This window comes from Bos mutus, chromosome 18 (assembly GCF_027580195.1).
Source record: "Bos mutus isolate GX-2022 chromosome 18, NWIPB_WYAK_1.1, whole genome shotgun sequence".
NCBI lineage: Eukaryota > Metazoa > Chordata > Mammalia > Artiodactyla > Bovidae > Bos > Bos mutus.
In genome coordinates, this window is record NC_091634.1 from 15,252,664 (window position 1) to 15,277,801 (window position 25,138).

At 37.3% G+C, this 25,138-nt stretch overlaps 1 protein-coding gene across 4 annotated transcripts; it reads right to left on the reverse strand.

Annotated features, from left to right (window-relative positions):
- Positions 1–144: 144 nt before the first annotated feature.
- On the reverse strand, positions 145–24,351 carry LOC138991794 (zinc finger protein 570). 4 transcript variants are annotated; one of them, XM_070387899.1, is made up of 6 exons: positions 23,912–24,351; positions 22,867–22,940; positions 18,336–18,462; positions 17,922–18,017; positions 13,918–13,954; positions 8,197–13,057 (listed from the first exon to the last, which is right to left on the reverse strand). In XM_070387899.1, exons 2-6 carry the CDS (start codon positions 22,897–22,899, stop codon positions 13,051–13,053), a joined length of 300 nt encoding a protein of 99 aa, XP_070244000.1. In that variant the 5' UTR covers positions 22,900–22,940; positions 23,912–24,351; the 3' UTR covers positions 8,197–13,050. The 4 variants fall into 4 exon arrangements, with proteins under 4 accessions (XP_070243999.1, XP_070243997.1, XP_070243998.1 ...); XM_070387898.1 differs by lacking the exons at positions 8,197–13,057; positions 13,918–13,954 and adding an exon at positions 145–5,921 and having other exon boundaries at positions 22,867–22,923; positions 23,912–24,344; XM_070387896.1 differs by lacking the exons at positions 8,197–13,057; positions 13,918–13,954 and adding an exon at positions 145–5,921 and having other exon boundaries at positions 23,912–24,343.
- Between the last annotated feature and the right edge of the window lie 787 nt (positions 24,352–25,138).

The following is a 25,138-nucleotide window of genomic DNA, read 5'->3' on the forward strand; positions in this document are numbered from 1 at the left end:
AGTCACCAGATTAACAGTGATTGCATTTGGAAGTCGATTGTATACAAACTTCTTTCTGAAGAAAATGGTGACTATGGGTTGAATGAATGGTGAATATGGCGTGTCTGAGGTACAGTGAAGAAATAACTGACAAAAGCAAACATTAAATGTTTTTTTTATTATGAAATAGTTTAAATATACAGAAAGATATAGAGAATAAAACCCCACAACCAGCTTTATTATTTTAGAAGAATTGGTATTTTTTCAACAAATGATTTCTCATTTTTCTCCCTCTCCAGAGGTCATCACAATTTGATGATTATTTCCATAAATGTTATTACAGTATTTTCATATGGTATTCAGCCATGAAAAAATACATAATTTTGATTTGCATGTTTTCAAACTTTATATAAATAAGTAGAACCATATCATACAAAATACCCCCTAGTTCAATTTCAGTATTGTTTCTCAGATGTATCCATGTTGACAGAAATATCTCTAGTTCCTTCATCTAAAGTCTAACATTTAAACCCCAATAATTTTTTTGATTCCCTAAAACTTTTCATTTCTACAAACACTGAAATGGGTCTTCATGTACATCTCCCTGAACCCAAGAGGCTCTGTAGAGGTTTAAGTGGAATTTCTGGGTCAAAGAGTATCCATATCTTCAACTTTACTAGATATTGACAAATTCTTTTTAAAAAACTACAGTAAGTCCCCTACACAGGAATGAGTTCTGTTCCAAGAGAATGTTTGTAAGTCCAATTTTTCCAAGTCCAACTGTTAGCCTGGGTACCCAACTGACAATTGGCTATATAGAACTCTACTGAAATAGCTTTCCCTGGAGAAGGGAATGAATGGCAACCCACTCCAGTATTCTTGCCTTGAGAATTCTGTGGACTATTCACACAAATAATACATAAAAAGCAAAAAATAAAGAACACATTTTTAATCTTATAGTACAGTACCTTGAAAAGTACAGTAGTACAGTAAAACAGCTGGCATACAGGGCCTGGCATCAAGGGAACAGGCAAGACTTACTGACTGAAGGAGGGAAATAGGATATGGTAGAACTGGATTGTCAGCAATAGAAGATATCAGCTACATCACTGCCTGCTTTTACACTTGCTTCTGGACATCCTGGACTTGAAACAAAGATACTGTACTACTGTGCTCTATACTGTGAAGTACACAAAAGCACAGCTACTTGTAGAGGATGGACGCGTGTCACGAGGTACGCCAGACATGTAAACTAACTTACATGACTGGACATGTAAATGCACATACACATCTTTGAAAGCTTGCAACTTGAAGGTTTGTATGTAGCGGACTTACTGTATTTTCAACTGCATTGTATGATTATTTCTCTTGCTCCACATCTTTCCAGTAATTAGTACTGTGATGCTTTTGAAATAGTTCATTGTGATTTTGTTTCCCTCACTGCCATGATGTATATCGTCAATTCTTTTACTACTCCCAAATCCATTCTTTCTCTACTGGTATTTAAACCATCTTTATCATATGCAAATTTTCTACAAATAGATTTGGTTCAATAATTTTATTGCTGTTCTTTAGAAATCACACTTCATAGACTAATTAAAATTAAAGTTTTAAGATTTTATGTGAAATTAAAGGGCAAAAAGGCCTATTGAGGAATTTTGTTGGAATTGCAGTGAATTTGTTAATCAGAAATAATGGATAACTTTATTATCTTGAGTCTCTTCAGCCTAGGCTACATAATACCCTTTGATTTATTTTATTCTTCTTCAGTTTTCTGGACCTAGAAAATCTATTAACTCCTTGAGGATCTGGTCTTTGTATTGATCATGTTGTCTCCTGTCTAAATCAGTGTGTGGCAAACAGCAGCTACTCAATATTCACTGAATGAATGAAACTGTATATATATGTGTGTGTGTGTGTGGTTTGTAATTTTCTTCTCAATCCCGTTTTGATTTCAGTTTTATAATCACCTGATAAAAATTTATAAACTTTGTCTTTTTTTCTGTAGTATCAAACAGTTTAGATGAAATCACCTAGATTAACCCATACTGTTACTTCGGACTGATGTCTTTTTATGCTGCAGTATGAATTCTTGAGGTTTTAGAGTTAACTGCAATACTCTCTGTGCTTGATCTAAATAGAAGTTCTGTATTTTTCTCATTTTCTTTAATTACTTTATCTCTTTAGAAACCTAAAACCAGCTGTGTTATATAGTTCTACTTCTATTACTTGCCTATAGTAAAAACTCTCCTACATACATCCTAAAGTTTTTAGGTTGTCCCAGTTGTGACCTGCTGCTTTCCATGGATGTTCTTCTTTGTCTACTAAGGAATCTTGTTTTAGCTGTAAGGATTAAATGAGTTAATATATGTTATGTAGAATAGTGCCTGGTGCATAGTAGGCACTCAATACATGTTAGCTATTATTATTTAATTGAAGATCTGCTATATTTGATGCACTAGGTGAAGTACTTTGCATGCAAATTTCTTACTTAATATGCACCAATCTACAATAGACACTATTTCATTTAATATTCACATTTCTACACTACAGTGTCCTTTATTATCCCTATTTTAAGAATTAAAGAAAACCCTGAGTTTCAGACAAGTCAAGCAAATTGTCACAATGTCACAAGTCAAATTCACACAATGCCAGAATAGTAGGAGAGCTATGATTTTCCAGAATCTAAGCTCTTAGTCCTGGTAAGTGCTAGATCTAGTGCCTAGATCTGAGAGAGAAACAAATAAAATAAGGCTGAAAGGTATATTATAAGAACTAGATAATGAAGTTCCTCATAGACAGTTTTAAAGACTGTAGATGTTAAAGAACAACAGCAAGGCAGTGATGTACTATTATACTTGAAAATGTTCATTTTGGGTGCATGGTGGGAAATGAATTTAAGGGGACCAAAAATTGATACAGGAAGATCTGTTAGAAAGCTATAGAGTGATCCTCATGATTGGTCAACAGAAACTAATAGAATTCTATAGCTGAAACTACCATTTAGTAATCACTTTTGAAAATCCAGATGCACATTAGAAATAGCTTGGATGCTAATTAGATTAGAATTAGCTTGGATGCTAATACACAAATGCCCAGGTATTACTTTTCCCCCCAAAACTCCAGATGTGATTCTAATAAGCAGCCATGTTTAAAAACAACTGGACTATATGATGATCTTTTACTTTTATCTAGTTTCACTTTTTCTATTTCATATTCAGTTCTCCCATTTCATTTACTTGGTTTTCCAATCTCTGTCTCATTTTTCATTGTTCTCAAGCCTTTATCAAGTGTAGTAGAAAAGCTTTTTGTATACATACATACATATATAATATTATAATATATGTATTTTTAAAATATGAATTTTTGCTTAGCAAAAAATTTATGACATTTTGGCTCCACTTGTTTGACTAAGTATGAATAGAATGCTAGATTTCTAATTTATATTCACTCAAAACTTTGATATAGTCCCACTTATTCTGGCATCTAGTATTACTGGTAAAAGTCTAGAAAGCTTATTATTTTAGTGATTTAAAAAAATTTTTTTTGAATGATGCTTGAAACTTCAATTCCGAGAATATAAAGAAATACTATGTTGTTAAAAAAACAAACAAGAAATTAACACGTGATACAGTAACTATAGACTTGGTTCAAATTTCACAAAATTTTATGCTAGAGTCCATTATTAGTCTTCATATCTTACTCAAGATTCCACACTGTATTTAGTTGCATTGGGCATGAAACAAATTCTGATAAATTCTCTTTTCATTTTTATTGTTACAAATATTTTCTAATTTTCCTTGTTATGGTTTCTTAGATATACCCATCATTTAAAAGTGGACATTTAATTTCCAAATACATGGGTTTTTAAAGTATCCTTGATATTAATTTCTAATTTTGATATTAATTTCTCATTTACATGCTTTCTTCTGTGCACTCACCCTCTGTGCTTTTCCAGTCTTTTAACTTCATTGAAGCTTTTGATGGCTAAGTCAAAGATCTCTCTTGGTAAATGTCACATTGCACTTGAAAATATGTAGCTTATTTTCAAATATCTTTTCATACTGATTCCTAACATAATTCCACAGTGATAAAAGAGAACAGACTCTTTATGATTTAAATACTTTTAGACCATGAAACATTTGCACCTCATTTTACATCCCTGGATATGTTACAGAGTCTCTTGGTTTATAGTCTATGGGAACTTCAATAGAACTTATATCCTACTGTTGTGTGAAAATTATATAAATCTTAATTATGTTGAATTGGTTCATAAATAGTTCTTTTCTATTCTATATCCTTCTACTTTTCTGCCTATTCACTCTATTAATTTTTGAGAGTTTGATATTGAAACTCCAACTAAAAGTCTTAATTTATCTACTTAAAAAAATAATTGTAATATATAGTGGAACTATATAACTTTGTTTTGTATTTTCCAAGTCTCCTTTAAATGTGTTGTCATACTTTGATAATTAAAAAATTTTTTTAAAAAGAGAGCTATAGAGTGATCCATGTGAGGTGAGTCTTAAACTGGGATGGCAATATTAGAGAAAAGAGTATAAATTCCAAAAGTATTTATGAAATAGTCTAAAGGACTTGGTGACTGACTGGATTGGGTGGTGAGAGTGACTCCCCAAGATGGATTCTCTGATGATGAGCAAGGTGGGCATGCTGCCTGAAAGTTTTCTTGCATTCCTTACATTCATAGGGTCTCTCTCCAGTATGAATTCTCTGGTGTTGGGCAAGGGATCCACAGTAACTAAAAGCCTTTCCACAAACATTACATTCATAAGGCTTCTCTCCAGTATGAACTCTCTGATGTTGAGTAAGGGATGAATCATTGCTAAAAGCCTTCCCACACTTAATACATTCATAGGGTTTCTCTCCAGTATGAACTCTCTGATGTTGAGCAAGGTAGGCAATCTGGCTGAATGCTTTCCTACATTGCTGACATTTGTAAGGTTTTTCTCCAGTATGAATTCTCTGATGTTGAGCAAGGTGTGAATTCTGGCTGAAAGCCTTCCCACATTCCTTACATTCATAGGGTCTCTCTCCAGTATGTATTCTTTGATGTACAGTAAGGTATGCACGAAGGCTAAATGCTTTCCCGCAGACATTACATTCATAAGGTTTCTCACCAGTATGAACTCTCTGGTGTTGAGCAATAGATGATCTATTGCTAAATGCTTTCCCACATTCAATACATTCATAGGGTTTCTCTCCAGTATGGACTCTCTGATGTTGAGCAAGGTAAGCAAACTGGCTGAAGGCTTTCCTACACACCTTGCATTCATAAGGTTTTTCTCCAGTATGAACTCTCAGGTGTTGAACAAGGTGTGCATTCTGACTGAAGGCTTTCCTACATTCCTTACACTCATAAGGTTTTTCTCCAGTATGAATCCTCTGATGTTGAACAAGATTTGATCTCTGGCTGAATGCTTTCCCACATTCTACACATTTATAGGGTTTCTCTCCAGTATGAATTCTTTGATGAAGAGTAAGGGATGAGCTCTGGCTGAAGACTTTTTCACAGTCATTACATTTCAGAAGTTTCTTCTCTGTATAGATACTCTTGGGCTTAATGGCAATTAATTTTTTTTTTAAGCTTTTATGTGTGTTATGTTTATGTACTTTCTCCTCTTTGGGGATTATCTGTTGTGTATGAAGTAGTGTGTTGGGATGGAAACTTCTCCAAGTTTTGTTATATTCTTGTCCTCTTTCATTAACAGGGGCTTCTTCATGAGTGATTGTCTCTTCCTTGAAACATGCTTTCTTATTCATTGGTTGTCCTTCAAGATGGCCCTCACATTTCCATTCTTCTTTCAAACTGGAGTACTCAAGGCCATAGCTTGTAAGTTTTTCTATTACCTTCTGAGATGATTGTGGTTCATAAATGTCCTGCTTTGGGGTTAATTCTTCAGTCTCACACATAGATTCCCAGTCTGAAAAATAAGAATAATAAAAAAATACTCCTCTATTAAGTACCAGAAGGTACATTTATAAAAGTGCATCTATAAAGTGTGTGAATTTAACGGCACATAAGAACACTGGTTTTTGTAGTTCTGAAGAGTACAAAAACAATAACTGAAAATAAGTCATGGAGTAACTGGAGGAAAAGAGTGGAGAAGACTCCTGAAAGTCCCTTGGACTGCAAGGAGGTCAAACCAGTCAGTCCTAAAGGAAATCAACCCTGAATATTCATTGGAAAACTAATACCGAAGCTCCAATACTTTGGCCATCTGATGTGAGAGCTGACTCACTGGAAAAGACCCTGATACTGGGAAAGATTGAGGGCATGAGGAGAAGGGGGCAACAGAGGATGAGATGGTTAGATGGCATCACTGACTCAATGGACATGAGTTTGAGCAAATTCCAGGAGACGACGATGGACAGGGAGGTCTGACGTGCTGTTGTCCATGGTGTCACAAAGAGTTGGACACGACCGAGTGGCTGAACCACAACAACAAACTCGAGGAGGAATGATTAGAATTATAAGGAAATCAATACAGTAAATCATAGGTCAATAAGGATTTGTGTAGGTGGTTGGACCTGGTTATAATTTTATGCATGTATGAATAATACAGGAACTGAAATAATCTCCACTCTTATGGTTACTTCTTTCAAGAACATTCATTGAACCTTGTGCCAGGTACTGTTCTATATGCTTTCAGTTTCATTTCAGAAAGAAATGAAGATCCTTACCTTCATGCATCTTACACTCTTAGGGAGACCAGAAATAAATGCTAAATAAGTAAATTTTATTGTATGTTAGAAGGTACTAAGTGCTATGGAAAAAGAAAAGCAGGGTAAGAGAGATCAGGAGTGATGGTGAAGTCAAAGGAGGGAATCATAAATAAGTTAACACTGAAGCAAAGAATTGAAGGAAGTGAAAAAGTTAGTCACTTAGATATTCAGACAAAGAACATTCTGGACAGAAGAAACAGCCTAAAAGCAAAGGCATGTTTGGTTTGTCTGAGGAATAACAAGAAGGTTAATGTGGCTAGAGAGGGGTGAGATGAAGTCAGAGGTAAAGGATAATTAAGATTATTTAAGCTTTATAGGCTTCCTAAGGAACTTGGCTTTTACTCTGAGTGAGATGGAGAGCCACTGAAGTGGTATGAGTAGTATGAGTGGTAAGAGCCAATGAAGTGGTATGAGTACAGAAGTGACATCTAGTTACAGTTTAGTGAAATTACTGGAAGGTGGAGAGCAAGAAGAGAAGAAAAGGGACCTACTATTGTAGCAATCAATGTGAGAAATAATAATTATTTAGACCAGAGAGATATCAATGAAGATATAAAGAGGTAGTCAGATTCTATTTAATTTTTTCTCTTGGAAAGGCCAAGAAGATAGCCTTACAGATTGGATATAGAATGTAACAGAAAGAGATAAGATGAACATGCCTTCCAAGTTTATGGTTTGAAGAATGGAAAGATGGAACAGCTGTCAACATTGGCCAGTGAACCCTCCCACATTGACAGAGAACAAACTAGTAAGGAGAGGGACACAGGGGGATGCAAGATAGGGGCAGGGGATTTAGAGGTACCAACTGCAATGCATAAAATAAGCTACAAGAATATACTGTACAGGGCAGAGAATATAGAGAGTATTTTATAATTACTGTAAATGAAGTATAATTTATAAAACTTTTGAATCACTATGTTGTATATCTTAAACTAATGTAATACACTAAATCATCAACTATGAGTGCATGCTCAGTTGCTAAGTTGTGTCCAACTTTTTGCGACTCCGTGAACTGTAGCCTGCTAGGCTCCTGTGTCCATGGGATTTCCCAGGCAAGAATACTGGAGTGGGTTGCCATTTCCTTTTCCAGGGGATCTTCCCAACCCAGGGATCAATACTGTATCTCTTGCACTGGCAGGCAGGTTCTTTATCCTGGAACCATCAGGAAAGCCCACACTAAATCAACTGTACCTCAAAATAAAAAGAAGTCTGGATTCGAGATTTTTAAATTGGAAGTTGCCAGCATATAGATGGTATTTCACAAGTCTGTATTATCAAGAGAATGAGTATATATAGAAGAGAAAGGAGCAAAGGAATAAACCCCAGAGCACTCCAACATAAAGATATTCAGGAAAAGAGGAGAAACCAAAAGATATTAAGAAGGGCAAATGTAAGCAAGAAAAAATCTGAGGTGAGAACATTAATACCACATGATATTAAAGGTTATAATAGAAATCAACTTGTTCAATGATTTATACCAAAAAAGAATAAAATACACTTTCACAATAACATACACAGTTTGGAATATATTATTAAGAAATGACACAAAGGGAATTCTCTGGCTGTCCAGAGATTAGGACTCCATGCTTTCACTGTGGAGGGTCAGGTTCAATCCCTGGTCAGGGAACTACAATCTTGGAAACCAAACACAGCAGATAAAAAGATGAAAGAAATGTCATGAACATAATTAATAAAACAATGGCTAATAACAGTAATCATTAATAAGAATTATCTTTCTTTATATATAAAGTATACATTGGTACTTGCAAAACACCACATAGATAAAGGCACATAATAGAACATAGAAGCTATGTGGGAAAGTACTATACTATTTATACTTCTTTTTTTCAAATAAGAATATTATCTTGCAATTTTAGAATCAATTTTAAAAAGCAATAGAAGAAAGCATAAGGAAAAAAACTTTACAATTCTAATAAGGGACCACCCCCTAAAAACTGAATAAATGGAGAAGATGCACACCTTGCTTTTTATATGAGGAACCAACATGGTCAAGCCACAAAGTCTCATCAAATTTACCTATTATGTTCATTCAATTACAGTCAAAGCCTACTGTGATTTCTTAAAAGAACTATGCAATAAAGAATGTGGCAGGCCTTTGTCCCTGTTTCCCAAGAGGTAACCTCTAAGTCATCTGAACTCCTGGAAGGAGGTCTTTGGTTATTCATGGTGAGCCTCTTGGACTACACCTGATATTAACACTAATAAGGTGACTCATGATGACTCCTTAGGTAGTTTTTGCTAAGGAGATGACTCAGGCTGGAGGCAAACCATGTTGGAAAGACCAACCATACGATCAGAGGGTTGGAGCTTTGAGCCACCATATCAGTCTGACTTTTGGGAAAGGAAGAAAGGCTTGGAGATTGAGTCACATTGGGTAATGATTCACTCAGTCATGTCTACATACTGAAACAAAACAAAACTTAACCTCCTCCTGCTGCCCCGCCTCCCCAAAAACACTGAAAACTCTGGACACTGAAGCTCAAGAGAGCTTCCCTGGCTGGTAATATTCTTTTGAATACTGAGATGCCTGATGGGCCCTTACGACAACTGAAACCTTACATCTGCAACTTTTCTGGCCTTCCACCTTTGGGGCCTCTCCTTTTGGCTAATTCTGATCTGCAGTCTTTGTTACAGTAAAAGCGTAATCATAATAATATGCTTGAGTTCTGTGAGTCATTCTAGTGAATTATCAAACCTGAGGGTGACTGTAGGCATTCTCAAATGTGCAGCCAGCTGGTCAGAAATAAGGATGGCCCCAAGGATGCCCCAACTTGCAGCTGGTGTCTGAAATAAGCACAACCTTGTAGAATGCTGTCCTCTCAGATTTTACAGTTTGGCAAACTCTTTGCAAGAATTTTTTTCTTTTTTTGAAGAAATTCCCTGGTGGTCCAGAGGTTAGCACTCAACACTTTCACTGCCATGGGTCTGGGTTCAATCCCTGGTCAGGGAACTAAGATCCTGTGAGCCAAACTGTATGGCCAAAACAAAAATATTGTGACTTAAAAAAAAATTTATTTTTAATTCTAAAGTTCACCAAAAAATATACATGAATCTAGGATAGACTATATGTTAGCCCATAAAACAATCTTAATAAATTTTCAAAGAGTGAAATCATACTAAGTATCTTTTTTAATCATAATGGACTGAAACTATAAATCAATAGCAACATAAAAACTGGAAAATCCACAAATACATGGAAATTAAACAGCACACATTTACACAATCAATGGGTCAAAGAAGAAATCACAGAGGAATTTAAAAATATCTTACAATAAATGAAAATAAAAGTGCAACATACCAAAATTTATGGGATGCATCAGAAATTGTTATAGCTGTGAAGGTTTACATCACAAAAGAAGAAAAATATCAAATAAATATTAACTAGAAAAAGAGCAAACTAAACCAAATGTAGAAGAAAGAAGAAAAAATAATAAAGATTCAAGCAGAGATAAACCAAACAGAAAATTTTAAAAGCAATAGAAAGAATCAATTAAACCAAGAGTTTGTTTTTCAGTAAGATCAACAAAACTGATGAACCTTTAGACTGAAAGAGCAATTCAACTGAAGTCAGAAATGACTCCAGTCAGAGCAATTAGGCAAGAAAAGCAAATAAAAAGCACTGAAATTAGAAAAGAGGAAATAAAATCATTTCTGTTTGTAGACAACAGTGATCTTACACATAGACATTCTTAACACTCCACAAAAGAAAAACAAACACTTGTTACAACAAACTCAGCACAGAGTCAGAATACAAAGTCAACATACACCAATCAATTGCATTTCTATACATTAACAATGAACAATCTGAAAAGAAAATTAAGGAAACAACTCCATTTACCACAGCAACAGAAAGAATAAAATACTTCAGAATTAATCAAGGTGAAAGACTTATACAATGAAAACTATAAAACATTGGTGAAAGAAATTAAAAGATAATTGTAAATAAATGGAGACATCCTGTGTTCATGGATTAGAAGTTAATACTGTTAAGATGTCCACACTACCCAAAGCTATCTACAGATTCAATGCAATATCTATCAAAATCCCAGTGACTTCTCCAGAAATAGAAAAATCAATCCTAAAATTCATATGTAATCTTAATGGACTCTGAATAGTCAAAAGAATCTTGAAAAGGAAGAAGGTAGTTGGAGGTGTCACACTTCCTGATTTCAAAACATATTACAAAGCTACAGTACACAAAACACTGTGATATGACATAAAGACATATGTGTGTGTGTGTGTGTGTGTGCGCGCGCGCGCATGTGTGTATAGCAAATAGAGAGCTCAGAAATAAATCCTTATATATATTGTCAAATGATTTTTGACGAGTGTGCCAAGACCTTTCCATGGGGAAAAGGACAGGCTTTTCAATAAATGATGCTAGAAAAATTAAATATCCACGTGTAAAACAAAGAAGTTGTTACACCACACATAAAAATTAACCCAAAATGGATAAAAGACTTAACCTAAAACTTAAAACTAAAATACTCTTAGAAGGAAACATAGGGAAAAATCTTCATGACATTATATTTAGCAATGATTTATTGGTTATGATACGAAAAGCATAGGTAATAAAAGAACAAAGTAGACAAATTGAACTTCATGAAAATTAAAGATTTACTGTGCATAAAGGACACAATCAACAGAGTGAAAGGCAACCCACAGAGATTATGGGAAAAAATATTTGCCAATTATGTATCTGAAAAGAGGTTAATATTCAGAATACATAAAGAACTGCTAAAACTCAACAATTACACAATTAGATTATTAGACTGGACAAAAAAATGTTTAGTTATATACTGTTCACAAAAGAAACACATAGAAAGTAAGAGAGTAAAGGAGTGAAGAAAACTACACTAAAGAAATAGTTACAAAAGAAGGCCTTTATAAAGTTCTATCAAGCTAAATAGTTAAGGGAAGAATCATCACTAAAGAGTAATAATAATAGAATTCACCAAAAGATAATCTTTCTGGGATTACCAGAAAGATAATCCCCAAAACATATTATAAAACACTTTCATAATACTGCTCAAGGGGATTTTTTAAAAAAATCAATAGACTCAGAAGAATTGACCAGCACAGTTATTGAGCTTAATCCAATGAACATATATCAAATGCTGTACTACACAAGCAGCAGACATTTTCCAGAACACACAGTTTATCAAAATTTACTCCCTAGGCATAAAATAGGCCTCAAAGTACTTCAAAGCATACTTATTAAACAGACCATATCCTCCACCTGTAATGTAGTTAAAACAAAAACTTAAATTTGGAACTTAAAGCTTCCAAATAATTCATGGTCAAGAAAAAAAAAATCAGTGGAAATTAGAAAATGCTAAGATATACATGATAACAAAAAGACTACATATTAAAACATGTGGACTCTATTCCTAACATAGTCTTAAATGCTTAGAAAAGAGAAAGCCTCTAAAACACTGAATTATCTAAGTTTAAAAGCTGAAAAAAAAAAAACAACCCTGGTAGTATAGTGGATTTGAATCTGCCTGCCAATACAGAGGACATGGGTTTGATCCCTGGTCTGGAAAGATTCCACATGCCTCGGAGCAACTAAGCCTATGTGCCACAACTACTGAGCCAGTGCTTTAGAGACTGTGAGCTGCAATTACCGAGCCCACACACCACAACTACTGAAGCCAGTGTGGTCTAAGGCCCAAAAGCCCGAACACTGAGCCCACATACTCCGACTACTGAGCCTGCGTGCCTGCAGCCTGTGCTCTGCAACGAGAAGCCACCACAACAAGGAGCCTATAGGCACAAAAATGAAGAGTAGCCCCCACTCACCCCAGTTAGAAAAAGGCTGCACGCAGCAACAAAGGCCAAGCACAACCAAAAATAAAATAAACAAAATTTCTATAAATATTTTAAAAGAGAGAAAATAGCATAAAAATGTAGGAGGAATAAAATAAAGGAGAACTACCTAACAAAAATTTAAAGATAAATTAGAGACAATCAGTGAGGTAAAAAATGTCTGAAAACATTAATAAGTTGAAAGATTTGTTTCTCTCTTTTTAGAAGGAAAAACAGGTCACGATTACATATACTGCTGCTGCTGCTGCTGAATCGCTTCAGTCATGTCCAACTCTGTGCAACCCCATAGACGGCACTGGAATGGGTTGCCATTTCCTTCTCCAAGGCATGAAAGTGAAAAGTGAAAGTGAAGTCACTCAGTCGTGTCCGACTCAGCGACCCCATGGACTGCAGCCCACCAGGCTCCTCCATCCGTGGGATTGTCCAGGCAAGAGTACTGGAGTGGGGTGCCATTGCCTTCTCTGATGATTACATATACTACCAACTTTAGATAAGAGAAAATAATAACTTTAATAAATTTGAAAACTTACATGAGAAGTATAAATCTTTAGAAAAATACCATAACTCCACAACTATAGGAGAAATAAAAAATAGATTCTTATAATAGTAATTGAATTATTAAATTCTTTTCATACATAAAAAATTCCAGGCCAAGATGAACAAAGTTCTACCAGACATCCAAAAACAAACATTTTTTATATTTTACCCAAAATCTTCTAAGGAAGAAAAAGATTTTATGAGATTAGGACAACTTTGATTCTAAGATCTGACAAGGAGTACACAAAAGGAAAATTGAAGGCCAACCTCACTGACACAGATGCAAAAAACCTAAAGAAAATATTGGCACATAGCAACTAGCTATGAATGGAAAAGATAAAGATAGGTCTGTCTCAGGAATACAAGATTGGTTTAACATTAAAAACATAATTCACTACATAAAAAAGAAAACATCGTCTAATCACCTACAGATATTGAAAAACATTTATTGAAATTCAAAAGCTTTCTACAATCAAAACTCTTAACAAATGGTAATGAAAGGGTATCTACCAGAAACCTTTAAACATCAGAATTATTAATAACAAAATATTACAGCACTTCCTAGGTGGCGCAGTGGTAAAGAACCTTCCTGCCAATGCAGGAGACGTGTGGGTTTAGTCCCTGGGTCGGGAAGATCCCCTGGAGGACGGCGTGGCAACCTACTCCAGTATTTTTGCCTGGAGAATCCCCATGGACAGAGGAACCTCATGGGCTTACAGTTCATAAGGTCGCAAAGAGTCAGACACGACTGAAGTGACTTAGCATATACAAAACACTTCAATTGAGGCCAGAAATTGATAAAAATACCTGCCATCACTATTTTGATTCATACTGTATTGGTGACCTAAGGATAACAGAAAAAAGAAATTAAGGATTAAGAATTTAAAGTGAAGAAACTGCCATTATTCACAGACATACTCACCCACAGAAAAAGTAAAGGAGATCTAAAAATTACTAATAGTAGTGCAAGTTTTCCAATGTTGCTAGATATAAGGTCAAAGTATAAAAGTTAATTTTATTTCTGTGTATGAGCAACAAACTGAAAACACAGAGAACGTTTAACACAGGAACAAAATTTAAATGTCTAGAAATTAATCTAATAGAAGATGTGTGTGTCCTTTATAGAGAAAATTCTAAAACACATTGAAAGAATTAAAAAAATCTAAATGAACAGAAAGATAAACTATGTTTACAAATAGAAAAAAAAATCCAAAATCAGTATGTAGAATAAATAAAATTTAAACCAAAAGCCAATAGCTTTTTGTTGTTTTCTGGTGGAAACTAACAAGCTGACCTAAAAACTTCAGTTAGATGTCCAAAGGGCAAATTCTGAAGAACATAAAGAAGGTATAGGGACTTACTCTAACAAATATTCAGTTTTTACATTAAAAAAATTTTTTAAGATAATGTGGTACTTTCAAGAGAGAGGGGACATATGTATACCTATGGCTGATTCACACTGATATATGGCAGAAACCAACACAATACTATAAAGCAATTATCCTCCAATTAAAAATAAATAAAATGTTTTAAAAGATAGTGTGGTACTGGCGAAAGGAAACAGAATCAATGGAATGGAACAGAGGTCAAAATCAGATTAATAAATATACTATTATGTTGGCCGAAAAGTTCATTAGGGTTTTCTGTGGCATCTTACTAAAAATCCAAACGAAGATTATGGCCAACCCAATATAACCTGATATTTAAGAGGTAACATTCAGGACAATAAGCAAAGAAAGCTCACTTCTTCAGTAAATGCTAAGACACTTGGTTTTCCATAAGGAGTAGAAATTAAATACTTCAATCTCAAAAATCAATTTTTGGACTATGGCACTAAATGTAAAGAAGAATCTATAGAGGACAGTTTGAGAATACCCATATGACTTCAGAATGCAGAAAGGTTTCTTAAAATATGAAAAATCATAGGCTACACAAATCAAAACTACAATGAGATATCATCTCATACCTGTCAGAATGGTCATCATTAAAAAGACCAGAAATAACAAATGATGGTGAGAATGTGAAGGAAATGGAATCCTCCTACACTGTAGGTAGGGATGTAAATTGGTACAGCCACTGTGGAAAACAGTACAGAGGTTCCTCAGAAAACTAAATATGATCAGAAAACTACCGTATGATCTAGCAGTTCCATTCCTGGGTATATATCCAAAGAAAATGAAAACATCAATTCAAAAAGATACAGGCACCTCAGTGTTCATAGCAGCATTGTTTATAACAGCCTGTTCATTAACAGATGAATGGATAAAGCTATGACATACCGGGAGTGGAAGACTTAGTGCTTTCACTGCCATGGGCTCAGGTTTGAACCCTGACTGGGGAACTAAGATCCCACCAGTTGCACAGTGTGGCCAAATAAATAAATAAATAAATAAAAGCAACAAGGATATATGGTATAGCACAGGGAGGATAACCAATATTTTATAATAACTTTAAATGAAGTATAATCTATAAAAATACTGAATCACTATGTTATATACCTGAAATATATGTATATCAACAATACCTCATAAAAATATACATCTCTCTCAAACTGAACAAAGGACTGAGCAGGCACTCAACAGAAGAGGAAATCAAATAGCCTTTTATAAATTAGATCCCAAATATTTTTTAGTAATCAAGGAAATTCAGATGACAAGTATAAGTAAATATTTCACACATGTCAGATTTGCAAAAAATTTTAAATTTGTTAATTCTCAGTCTGGAGCAATGAATACTCGCACACACAGCTATTAGAAATGTAAGTTAGTACAAGTAATCTGGAAAGTAAAATAGCATTATGCAGTAAATTCCTGGCTATATTCTCTACATGAACTCCAGCACATGTGCACCATCAGTCACACGTAATAAGGTTCATAGCAGTAACATTTATAATAACAGAAGACTGAAACAATTCAAATGCCCTTCAGTGGATAAATGATGATTTTCACAGTGGAATATATTACATTTCACCAGGAAAAAATTTCAATGAAAAATAGTGACTAAAATCAATATAGATGAATCTGAGGAATATAATTTTGAGTTGAAAAAGTCAGAATTACCAGCACAATGTATTTCCATTTTCATAAGAAAATTGAAAATATGCAAATATAAATATTTTGCTTAGGGATATATGTGGAAAAACTACAAAGAAAAGTCAAGAAATGATAAGCAAAGTTGTAGGATAATGGTTACTCTAGTGAGGGGTAGGGATGGGCCAAAAGTAGGGAGCGATACATCACTAAGAAGGAACCCTCAAAGGCCTAAAATGGCACTGATAATCTTCTATTTCTTAAGTTAAGAAGTAGGTACATTTTTTGTTATATTATTACTTAAACTACATATTTAGGCTAATATATACTTATGTGTGTGTAATTTATTTAATAATAATAATTAATAAAATTTAGCCATGTCTTCTTTGACACTACAGTTCCACATCAAAAATTTTTCTTAGAAATCTGAACAAGAACATAAAAGTTTGAGGAGAGGTAGTCGAGATGGGGGTGGAATGAGATGGGGAGTAGTGTTGACAGAGATGTTTACAGAGACCCTAATTTTCTTCTGAATTTTAGTCTTCCATTTTACCTGAATGCATCCTATGTCTGTATGAAAATCATTCCTATACCACAAAGCTAAACTCTTAACCTCTTCTCTCTTAGATGTTTTCTAGCTTCTAACCTGTGTTTTTGTTAAAGCCTATCTTCTCAATTAACCAGATTCTTCTCTCACCTCTCTCTGAGCTTCCTTTATGTCAGCTTTCTTTTTATATATGCTGTTAACAGCTATATTGTATTTCTTCTACAAGCCTATCAATTATTTGATTTTTTACATTTTTGTATAACACCTTAGCATCTTGCAAGTACTCTGTTTAAAGTACAAATTCAATAATCTTGATTAAAAGAATGAGTGAACTGACCATTAAGAGAAAAATGAGGCATTCAGAGATATATTACTACTATTATAATACTAGTAGCTATCAGCTTTTGAGCTCATAATATGAGACAGGAACTACTGAAAGCACTTTAAAAATATTATCCTAGTTTACAGATGAGAAAACAAAGGCACGGAGAGATTAAGTCAGTTGCTCAAATTTTCACTTCATGTAGGTGTCAGGGTTTGAACTTTACTTTGGTGTTACAGCTGTGCATAGAGCTCAAAAGGTCATCAGATTAAGAAAAGATTCTTTTTTTTTTCCTTTGGATGTTGAAAGCTTTATTTTGAAATTTCATGCAGACAGAAGATGGAGGGCCAGACACAGGGCTGAGGGAGGCTTGTGCACCTGAGCTTGGTAAAGGCTGGAAGAGGGGACTTCCCTTGTGGTCCAGTGGTTAAGAATCTGCATTCCAATTCAGTGGATGCAAAGATCCCATAGGCTGCCGAGCAACTAAGCACCACAACTACTGCGCCCCCAAGATCTAGGGCCCATGCTCTGAAACAAGAGAAACCTGCACACCGCAATGAGAAGCCTTTGCACTGCAACAAGAGAAGCTCTTGAGCCGAAACTAGAGAAAGCATGTGTGCTGCAACAAAGACCAAGCTCAGCCAAAATTAAAACAAAACAGAACAGAAAGGCTGGAAGATGCTTATGAAACTAGAAAAGGAAGGAGACTCAGAGAAGAGGGGGTAAAGTGGGCAAGGAGAGGCAGTTCAGAATATCAGCTTTTGGAGAACAACCTCAAAGGACTCAAGTTTCTACTAAGACCTAGAACATTTGAGAGGAACATGCCAACAACAGAGTGAAGAGGTGCTACCTTTGAGGCAAGCTGGGCTGTACCCTGCAAAGGTTTTCGCGTGCCTATTTCCTCTTCACTCACCTGAGCACAAGTCTTTTGTCATCTCTCTCTTCGCCATCCAGGGCTCCTTCCCTTGTTCCAACAATAATATCACGCTTGGTTTAGAAAAGCAAAGTCCTGCATAGATGAAAAGAAACCAAATTTGGTCATGCTGTAGATATCTGAGAACTCACATTGAATTATTTGATCATTGGGGAAGAGGGGGCTTACAGTAAGCCAGAGAAAAATTGATGAGGACATGCATACAACGGACAGGGAAGCTGAAACTTCCAACACAGATTAATAACAGAGCCATTCACTGCCAACTCACAAATATTAACCTGTTACTTTGGCACAGGCAGGAGACATTCCGCCAAACACTACAGATGCTAACCCCCAAAATCACAATGATACCCTTATGAGTAGAAGCTCAGTTTTGCAAGAAGACATTCTTACCCAGTGATACCAAGATCCTGTAGTTCTCCAACATCACATTACTGTACAGATGCCTTTGAGAAGGATTTAGGTAATCCCACTCCTCTTGGGAGAAGTCTACAGCCACATCTCTGAAGGTCACCAACTCCTGAAATGAAATGAAATAACCTTATCTCTTTCCATACTCACCTCATTCATTCTGCCCCAGGCACACAGGGCTCCCAGATATACTTTCAGATGTGGAGAATGTTCCCCCCCAGGGCTTTTGTACTTCTCAGATCATTCTGTATAAAAACAGCAATGTTCTTATCCCAGTTCCCTATTCCCCTAACCCTGCTTATTTTTCTCCATGGTACTTAATTATTCTGTTATTTATTGTCTGCTCCCCACCTCCACTAAAATATAAAGTCCAGGAGGGCAAAGTATGTTTTTGTTTTGGTCACTGCTATATCCCAGTTACAGAAAAGTATCTGACACACATGAGGCTTATTTAAATATTTGCTGAATAAACTGAATTAATGAATGAATGTTTTGCAAAAGTCAAGAAGCTATAAGAGGATGTAAAACAAGACCATAAAGTGCTTACTGTATCTCCCAAAATTGTATTATACCAAGCAAAACAAATAATCAATTCCATTAAAATGCAAATACTTTAATCCAGAATATTTAAAATTTTGTGTGAAGAAATGAGTCTTCCATTCAAAATAGTATTTTGGCCTATAATGGCTAAGCAAAGTTCTTAAAAACTTGGAGTTATGCTATGATTCAGCTGATTCCAGGTTTCCATAATGTGACCATCTAATGAAAACTAATATACATTATGTGTTTGTGTGTGGAGATATATACACACATGTAAATTATTTTCTGGTTTTTTATTTTTTACAAAATTAGAAGAGGTGAATCTGTCAAACCAAGAAGATTATTTTATTGGACATTTTATTCAATTTTGTCATAGTTTAAAAAACTCTCTCTGCAAAATAAAGTTTGAGCAAACTCTGGGAGATAGTGAAGGACAGAGAAGCCTGGTGTGCTGCAGCCCGTGGGGTCACAAAGAGTTGGACACAACTTAGTGACTGAGCAAGAAAATTAAGTATTCTTAAAGTGTTTTTCAACACTCAGCAACTATTTTTCTTAATTATATGAAGTAGTTTGTGAATTTCTCCCTCTTTGACCTAGCAATAACATCCCTAATATATTGCAGAAATGTTCCTGTTTGGTTTGGTAATATACATGCTTCCAAAAATGTTTTCCTTAGCTTACATAGATATGTATAATAAACACATACATTTTAAATATATGATATACACATTCTTCACTGAGTCCTTCATTTATACAGTCAATGAAAATAATTACAGTGTCAATACAAGGAGCTTAAATTCTAACCTTCAAATATCTGACCTCTAACAAAGAACCTCTGAAAATATTTGACCTCTAACCAAATACTTGGTTTCAAACTCCATTCAAAATTATAATCAAACCCACCTGAAGAAACAGTTCCCTTGACCATTTTGCCTTACAAACACATTGTTCTCAGCAGAGAAGACAACTTCCCCTGAGGCCTTGTCATGTATTTCTCACATCCCTTGTACTATAACACATGAAGCTGAGGTAAGTGACCTCTTAGCTCCTTATACTTGCTTTCAGACCACTGTCCCACCCTCTTCCCTAAAATATACCTAGTTTTCCATCTCATGAAATCAGGCTGTAGCTGTGTATGATCCCTTCTTCTTTTAATTATCCAGCAGTTTCTGGTAGATACCAATTCTTTGTCATTCCTTGAACACTTTAGTATCTTGTCTTACTGTCACTTTCTCCAATGCTATTCCCATTATACATAACCTTTGGTCACTTCAATATTCATAAAAATAACCCTTCCAACAACCTGGCCTCTCAGTTTTCTGACCCCACTTTCTCCAATAAGCTTGTCCTCCACATTTCTACAGTCACTTTCTTTTTTTTTTTTTCTTTGAGCAGGCAGGAAACACGTAGCTCAAATGGCGATTATCAAGCAGCTGATCAGGCATGAATCATGCAGCTCAGCTGGCGATTATCAACAAGATCAGCCGGCAGGAATCGCGGGGCTCACCTGGCTATTATCAAGCAGCTGAGCAGTACAGTCACTTTCATGATCATGCCCTAGACCTTGTCATTATCAGTTAGTACCAACCTCACCATAATCTCAATTCTCCTACTCTCACTTTTACCACCTATATTGCAATTCCCACCCCCCGCCCCCGCCCTGGTACCCTAATTAGGATGGGCTTCCCAGTGGCGCTGGTGGTAAAGGACCCACCCACCAATGCAGGAGACATATGAGACATGGGTTCAAGCCCTGGGTTGGGAAGATCCCCTGGAGGAAGGCATGGTAATCCACTCCAGTATTCTTGCCAGGAGAATCCCATGGACAGAGGAGCCTGGTAGGCAATAGTCTATGGGTCACAAAGAGTAGGACAGGACTGAAGTGACTAGTATGCATACCCTAATTAGGATCATCCCTTGACCCCACTAGAACCTACAAATCATTAATCTTACATTTTCACTGCTCTTCATTCCCACATACCCTCACATCCTAGAACAACCATTTGTTATAATCACACCCAGGCACACACTCTCAACTTCTCTGCCCCCTTTTCACTTAACTATACTCATCTGGGCCACAGCTATCACTGAGCATACTTGGTTTCTGTACCCTGCACACATTAATTTTTTTTTGAGAAATAATTCTAACTGGTCTCATTTTAAATTCATAATCACTAACTTCAAGTGAACCACAATAATACATTTCTATCTACCTACATGATACAATTCTCTAGTCCATTCATTTCCCCTACCCTCCCAAATGACCATTTGATACTTTCTTCCCTCTCCTCACATCTTCAATCCCTCCATCCTTACTCTCAGCTAAAAATCTACCTTTGTTTCACTGAAAAAAAAAAAAAAAGCCATTTTAAGCGGATTTCCACAAATTCACACAACATCTACATTTTTACTTGCATGTGGGCCATACACTCTGTTTTTTTAATCTCTCTCTCTTTTTTTAATCTTTATTGAATTTGTTACTACTTCTGTTTTATGTGTTGGTTTTCTGGCTGCAAGGCATGTGGGATCTTAGCTCCCCAATCAGGGATGGAATCCATACCCCCTGCATTGGAAGGCAAAGTCTTAACCACTGGACTGCCAGGGAAGTTCCTGGCCCACACACTCTAACTGGATCCTATTACTGTAAATGAACAGCCCACTTACCTAGCAAAGGTCAACCCTTCCATTTGTATCCTAGGCTTCAAATCCTCTCAGCTACTCAAGCACAGCCTTCCAGCAATTCCCTCCTCTCTCCTCTTCAATTTCCCTTTCTGCTGCATCTTTAAATCAGCCCACAGACACATACCTGTCCTTAAAAAACCTTTTTGACTATAGTTTTTCCTCCAGTTACCACCTATTTCTCTTCTTTCCTTACAGCTAAACTATGTGAAAGAGTGGTCTCTACTTTTCATTATTTCTCTCCCTGTCCTGAAGAGGAATGACATAATGTGATGTGTAACAGGAACACTGTGGCTGCTCTGTTGAAAACAGACTAAAGACAGTAAGGGTGGAAGTAGAGGGACAAGTTAAGAGAGCATAGCAACAATCCAGGTGAGGAATGATAGTTTACATCAGAATGGAAACTGGTGATAGTAAAAAGAGGTCAGGTTCTGGATATACTTTCAAGGTAGGACAAACAATTTCCTGATGGAAGACTTTTAGCTTGAACATCTTAGATGGGAAGTATGTAAGAAGTTTCTAATTGGTTTTCCTGTTTCTATCCTTGTCCCAGTTTCTTTTCAATAGCAGCCAGAGTGATCCTATTAAATGGGAATCAGATCATGCCATTCCTATGCTCCAGAACTTCCAATGGCTCATTTCACTCAGTTTGAAAAATCTGAATTTGAGGTATCCATTCTACAACCTAATGAAGATGCTGAGTGGATAGCTGGATACATGAGTCTGGATTTCTGGAGAGAGTTCTGGGCTGTATACAGTTTGGTAGTTGTTGGCATATAGATGGTATATAAAGCCGTAAGACAGGGTGCAATCAACAAAGGAGTGAGTGTAGATAGAGCAGCAAAGAAGGACTAAGCCCTCTTAGTTAACAGGTACTCAGTAAAAAGTTTGTGGAATGAATGATCTTCTGGATGGAGACTAGAATGAAGAAGTTATTCTGTTTCTAGGGGAACAGCATTTTAGGCAGAGAGAACAGTAAGTGCAACGCCATGACTCCAGAATGTACTCAGTTCACTGCAAAGAAGTTAGCGTGGCTGCAACTGAGTGAGTGTAATACAGACAGAATGAGAAAAATTAGATGAGGTCACAGGGATAGCCAGGGACCAGATTATGTAGGGCCTTGCAGGTCAAGGCAAAGACTTCAGCATTTGTCCAGAATGAGGTGGGAATCCACTGGAGAGTTTTAAAATGTGACGTGATTGGTTACCCAAAAGCCTCAGCAGAAGGAAAATTAATGTCCGCCTGTTTTGAAAAAGGAGGAAAATATTTCAGGAAAAAGAAAACACCAACTCACCTGGTACATGGCTTTAAGAAGTCCAACAGCCATTCTTTACTCCCCTTGATTCTTCTCCTGGGGAATGGCAGTGTCTTTAGATGAGTGAGATGGGGAAGAGAACATGAGAAACCAGGCTTTCCTTGCAGCATACACAATCATCAGCCAAGAATTTTTCTGCTTTTCTTTCCTCTGTTGCACCCTTCCCTCCACTAGAAAGCATAATGGAGACCTAGGAATCTGCTTGCAAACAATTTAACCTGTGCCCAAATAACTTCCTAATTCATTATTTAAACAAGAAATGTTCCAGATTTTACAGTTAAAAACTCCAAGTGATGCAACCATTTGCATAAAGACACAGCTAATAAATAACAGCATTAAAATCAAATAAAGGTCTTTCTGACTCCACTTTCCTTCTCCTCTCCAGTAGGTAAGTGATTCTGTCTCCCCACCACTGCGCGGTTTGGGAGATCTTAGTTCCCTGACCAGGGACTGAACCCCGGCCAGGGCAGTGAGAGCACCTAGTCCTAACCACAGGATCGACAGGGAATTCCTAGGTCAGCGGGTTCTGAAACCTGGTGGCACACTGGCATCACCTGGCCGGCTTTAATAGATATTGGTGGCAGAAGAGTCTCATTCGGTCCCCCGCTCCTAAACACACACACACACACACACACACACACACACTCACAGATTCTTAAAAACTACAGCGCCAACCACCATCTTGCACAGATCAGAGCAGCCATGGGTACCGGCAGTTTCACCGTCACCCTCACCAATAGCCCTTAGTCGCAAAAACTATGATGGTCTCACTCACACACTCCAGTCACAAGGAGGCCGAGGACAGAGGAACAAGAGAGGCAGAAACTATCCTTCTGCCTCAACTCAATCTCACTCTCTGTGGCACCAACCATCGCTCACTCGCACACACATAGTCACATAGATATGATGTATACAGGCACCGCGGGTGACAGGCTCACACACCGTAAGGTAACAACCACCGTCTCACACGAAGTCACACAGAAAGCCAGGGGGCCAACGTCCGGGTGACCCACTTCCTTCCTACCTGCAGAACCGAACTGCCGGAAGACCAGCTCCCAGCCCGGAAGGCTCGCGTAACCTCCCCTCGGGCCCACCTCCTGGTCTGAACCTGATGGAACCCAGCCTCCGCGAGCCCGGAAAGAGGCGACTCGGCCTCCGGAGGACACAAAGGGGCAACGGGCCCAGTGCTCGCGGGGGCCACTGGGAAATGTAGTCCTGACCAGAAGAAGCCTTGGCGCTCTGGAGTTCAACTGCCCTGGGAGTTTGTACCACCACCTCCTCTGCCCCAGCTTTTGCCAAGCGGACCTCTCCCTGGACTTGCAGGAGGAGCCTGCACGTCTCGATCGATTCCTCTCAGCTCTGAGGCTGGGTCCACCACAGAGACTGCGTCGAGCGTCACCCTAATCTGTCGAGATTGAAGGACCCAGGCATAAGGGATCGGTCCACCTTCCTTAGCTACGCGTCGGAGAATTACAAACCGCTTGTTAGCCTCAGGGGCCGGGGCGGGGCCGGGGGGAGCGAAGTGGGCGCGTTCTAGTGCACGCGCGTCTACACAAAATGCATGAGAAGTGAGTTCCTCTGTTTGAGCTGGGGGACCTGAAGAAAGTGTGTATGGGGCAGTTGGAAATGGAATGCGCAGGTACGTTGGGCTGCATCCAGTCCCTCCTTCCCCAGGGCGTTCTTTCCCAGGGAATGGTTTGCCCTGAAAACAGGAGGGGAGAGGTCAGGATAGAGAGTGTCATCTTTTGCATATGATTCCTGAGTTTGTGATTTAGTGATAGTGGATGTGAATGTGTCCCCTCTTCCTAAAACGGCTCCTCTGTCGGGTATCTTCAAAGTTTGTTTACCCCCTACATTCAGATACAAATGTTCTCTCAAGAGGACTTAGCTGATTACACTTCTCCCCCGGACACTTCACGGCTCCTTCGTTGTTGTTGTTTAGTCGCTCAGTCGTGTCCCATTCTTTGAGACCAAATGGACTGTAGCCTGCCAAGTTCTTCTGTCCATGGAATTCTCGAGGCAAGAATACTGAAGTGGGTTGCCATTCCCTTTTCCAGGGGATCTTCCCAACCCAGGGATTGAACCTAGGTCTCCTGCATTGCAGGCGGATTCGTTACAGAATTGCAGTCAGAGCCACCAGGGCTCCTTAACCTGACTCTATACCTGCTTAAAACAACAGTGTTTGTATTTTAAGGTTTTTACTTTTTTTTGCCCTGCTAGGTCTTTGCTGTGGCAAGGGCTCAGCAGCTGC

What these genes read in the sequence shown, in the direction of transcription:
- LOC138991794 (XM_070387898.1), bottom strand. Translation starts at nt 22,899, where the DNA reads ATGGCTGTTGGACTTCTTAAAGCCATGTACCAG. An exon ending in CAGGATCTTGGTATCACTGG is followed by an intron (nt 18,018 to 18,335) that starts GTAAGAATGTCT and finishes TCATCTATGCAG; the next exon opens with GACTTTGCTTTTCTAAACCA. An exon ending in GACAAAAGACTTGTGCTCAG is followed by an intron (nt 5,922 to 17,921) that starts GTGAGTGAAGAG and finishes CTTATTTTTCAG; the next exon opens with ACTGGGAATCTATGTGTGAG.